This window comes from Leuresthes tenuis, unplaced genomic scaffold (assembly GCF_036924035.1).
Source record: "Leuresthes tenuis unplaced genomic scaffold, fLeuTen1.0.hap1 SCAF_17, whole genome shotgun sequence".
Lineage (NCBI taxonomy): Eukaryota > Metazoa > Chordata > Actinopteri > Atheriniformes > Atherinopsidae > Leuresthes > Leuresthes tenuis.
Genome location: NW_027325371.1, coordinates 19,911,944 through 19,915,595, shown reverse-complemented (window position 1 = coordinate 19,915,595; position 3,652 = coordinate 19,911,944). Strand labels below are relative to the sequence as shown.

At 48.4% G+C, this 3,652-nt stretch overlaps 1 protein-coding gene across 1 annotated transcript; it reads left to right on the top strand.

Moving 5' to 3' along the window:
- Positions 1-1,520: 1,520 nt before the first annotated feature.
- foxd7 (forkhead box D7) lies at positions 1,521-2,964 on the top strand. Its single transcript, XM_072368738.1, has one exon. It carries the CDS (start codon positions 1,760-1,762, stop codon positions 2,732-2,734), a length of 975 nt encoding a protein of 324 aa, XP_072224839.1. The 5' UTR covers positions 1,521-1,759; the 3' UTR covers positions 2,735-2,964.
- Positions 2,965-3,652: the final 688 nt, after the last annotated feature.

The window sequence follows — 3,652 nt, the reverse complement described above, 5'->3', positions numbered from 1 at the left end:
GGAAACACTCAACACCAGCCGGGGGACCTCGGCTTGGCGCATCTAAGAAAGAAAGTCCTGTCCACCATCGGTCCCCAAGAACTGAGTCCAGAACGTCAACTCATACCTTCAGCGTTTATAGTGATTTTGACGCTCCTGCTCTTGCCTTGTTGAAACCACACAACGCGCACGGGGCCTGTTTCCAATCTGAAGACATGCGCGATGAATTTGGGAAATCATCTGCAGCTTTTCTGGTACCGTATAGCCCACCCAGTCCGGGCCCAAACGTCCTCTGCCCTGGGCTATCAATACGATTAGAGGCAGGAAATATGGGAATCCCCAACAAAGGGCTCCATCATTAAACACAAACAACCAGAGGCCTCCTAACAATACCAAAAGCGCCCTCCTCTCCTACCTTCTCTTTTATGTCTGAGCAAGTGAAAATCTTCTACTTTCATCCAGATATCAGCATCCTCCCTTCAACTGGCCACTTATTTAAGAAGATAATCTGGCGGGGGTTATGGCGGAATATGATAGGTTTGTGCTGAAAAGGAGAGCAGAGGGCGCAACAGTTTCAGTTTGTGCAGATTTAAGATCAAATACGATTTATTTGTCCATTATCACGCGCGGTGATGTGTCGCTGACGGGAGAAAGGAGAGACGGAGATTCGGTAAAACACACAGTTTCTCCAGCCCCACGCGGGCAACAAATTATTATTTTCACAGCAGCGTAAAGTCAGTCATTCCCGTTTTTATTCTCTGTTGCACGTCTGAAAACGTGTAATTGTGAGCCAAGTGTGTGCATAAAGTGCGGCTGCCGGAGTCTTGGGGGGGGGGGATTAAGGCTTAAATCCCAGCCTCACGTAGAGGTGTTCGGGGATTTTCCCCACTCGCGCTTTGATTTCAGAATGGTGTTAGTGTGTCCACAAAGTCATGTGAGGACATCAGTGAATGAAAAGAAATGTTGTTTTAGTGTTACTTTCCACCCCCCCACCCCCCAAATAGAGAGATTCTGACCGTTATTTGAGATTTTATATAAAACGGGTATTTTTTATTTATTTAATATTAATATTTAATATGTTTGTGGTTAATTATCAGCTGTTCTTTGTGGATTTTTACAACAAAGTATCCTCAAGGTTGCTTCTGCAGGCAAAAGGTATAAAAATAGAGCACATTTTGGAAAATAAAGCCATAAAAGGCAGCGCAGAGATTTCCAAAGTTATCGGGCACGTTCCTCCAGAAGATGATTAGACTCTCGTGTTGTCCCGCCGACCTCTTTAACTCATCCCTGTTATTGCAACTCTGAGACTAACCTAATGATTCCGCCTTAATTGCCCAATGGATCTCTGATGTCCGCGTCCACTTGGCACCGACGCGCTGAGGATGAGAGCGCACTGGATGGCTCGCGGGCCTTCTCGGTCTTTAGCGTCACTTTCATTGGTCAGGAGCCTTTTCCTCGTGACATCACACCCAGCCGACCCGCAGGAAAGCAGCAGTGATCACAGATGATGCTGGACATCTCCGAGGACGCACGCACTTTTACGTTGTGCGCGCAATCCCTCGCACTTAAAGGCACCGAAAACAAAAGCGCTGATCTGCGCTGATGCTTTGCGGTCCACAGGGTGCGATTCTTTTTGAGAAACGGGATCTGGACTTGCGGATTTGTACTTTTGCTGTGAACGGAAATGGTTCGCGTGTAAAGTTCTGCTCATCGCACTTCGGAGAAAAGCTGTCACCCACCTGTTGCCAGGTGGTCTTGGCTTAACCCACGGGCATCTACTATGACATTGGGTTCGGAAGATACTGTCATGGAGGATATTGTTATCGACGTCGTGGGGGAAGGAGTCAAAGACAGCGGAGAGGAGCGGCTCCTACCACCGGATGGGTCTCGGAGCGAGCAGGAGCGCAACGCGGAGACTTCCAGCGGCCGGAGTGAAGACCGGGACACCTACAGCCCTTCACCGGCGTGTCCTTCTCCTAAAACCAAAAGCCCCGCGTCTGTCAAGCCCCCATACTCTTACATCGCTCTGATCACGATGGCCATTCTGCAGAGCCCCAAAAAGCGCCTCACCCTCAGCGAGATCTGTGACTTCATCAGCCACCGCTTCGTTTATTACCGGGAGAAATTCCCAGCCTGGCAGAACTCTATCAGACACAATCTATCGCTTAATGACTGCTTTGTAAAGATGCCAAGAGAGCCCGGAAACCCCGGGAAAGGGAACTACTGGACGCTGGACCCCAACTCCTCCGACATGTTCGAAAACGGGAGTTTCCTGCGACGGAGGAAGCGCTTCAAGCGGCAGCATTTTCGCTTCGATCCGCTCAAGGAGCAGCACCTGGAGCCCAGCGGGCTGCACGGCTTTGCCCACGGGGCTTACGGGATCGGCACGGCGGCTCTGCAGCTGCCCGGTCTGGAGATTTACCCCTACCTCCATCCCCACGCACCCTCTCCGTGCGGCCCCGCCGCCATCCCACCTGTCAGCAGCATCCTGCCGGCTTTGTCCAGCTTCTTCTCCCGCAGCGCCCTCACAGCCAAGGCTTTCCTGCAGTCGCAGCCGGGCCTCGACATCTTCTCCCCGGCCCAGTGCAGCAGTTACTCCCCTCCTCTGACCTCCAGCGCTGCCTACGTCTCCCCCGCGCTCTTCCATCCGGCGGCGTCTCCGCACTTCCTCAGTTTACACCAGCAGTACCAGAAACTACAGACTCAGCGTGGCACCGGAGAGCTGGCCAAACACATTAACACTAATAACGAATAATCCCTTCACAACCAGACTTTAAACTGATGTTTTTCTCAGGTAACAGAGACATTTTTAACAGGAATTTAACAGTTTCTCCAACAGTGGAAAATTGACATTTTACCAGAATGTTGTAGATAGGTTAGAAACTCTCCCTTCTTTACACCTTAATGACAAAAAAATAAATAAATAAATAATAAATAATAATAAAAAAAATCCTTCAGCAGGCGCTTTTTTCGTTTTGATCACGAACTATGATCTTTTCTTTAGATATTTAAATGACGAGTTTTCCTATATCTGTTTCTGGAAAAATAAATAAAGTTCAATATTTAAACACTGCGTTCACTTGTATTTTGAACAAATGTGTTTGAGAATATGCAGCTTTTGGTGATGATCAGGAGAACTGACCTGAGTTTGGCCTTTTGCGCTGGATTCATCGATCAGATCAAAACAGGAGCAGAGTTCTTTAAAAGCCACGCGTTTTAACAGTTGAAAGAATGAGGCAGAAAGACTGGATTCAAGGCAGTGACGAAGATGAAGACTGTCAGGCCTTTAAGGCGCACTCGCCCCCTGGAAAGCTTCGTGTCTCCGAAAGAGTATCAAAGGAAAGATTCACATCCGTGAAAATGTGATTTTTAGTGGTTGAGAGTCAGCAATATGTTTTAGATATTTGATACGGGTAAACAAATAAGAAAACTCGCAGAAACAGAAGGAGTTTAATCCATTTCGAAAGCCATGGAGGGGGGGCAAAAGAATGCACCACGTTCGAGAAACCCTGCGCATCAAGGCCAAGGTCGGTGTTGGAGCTCTGGCTATTACCGAGAAACAGGAAAGACAAAGATCTGAAGCTAACTGCAGCTGATGGAGCTCACAGAAAGTATTTAAAGGGTCGATTAGCTCTCAATGTCTGTCAGGTGTGTGTGTGTCGTCTTGATCGCT

Coding starts and splice junctions, on each gene's coding strand:
- foxd7 (XM_072368738.1), top strand. CDS start 1,760: ATGACATTGGGTTCGGAAGATACTGTCATGGAGGATATTGTTATCGAC.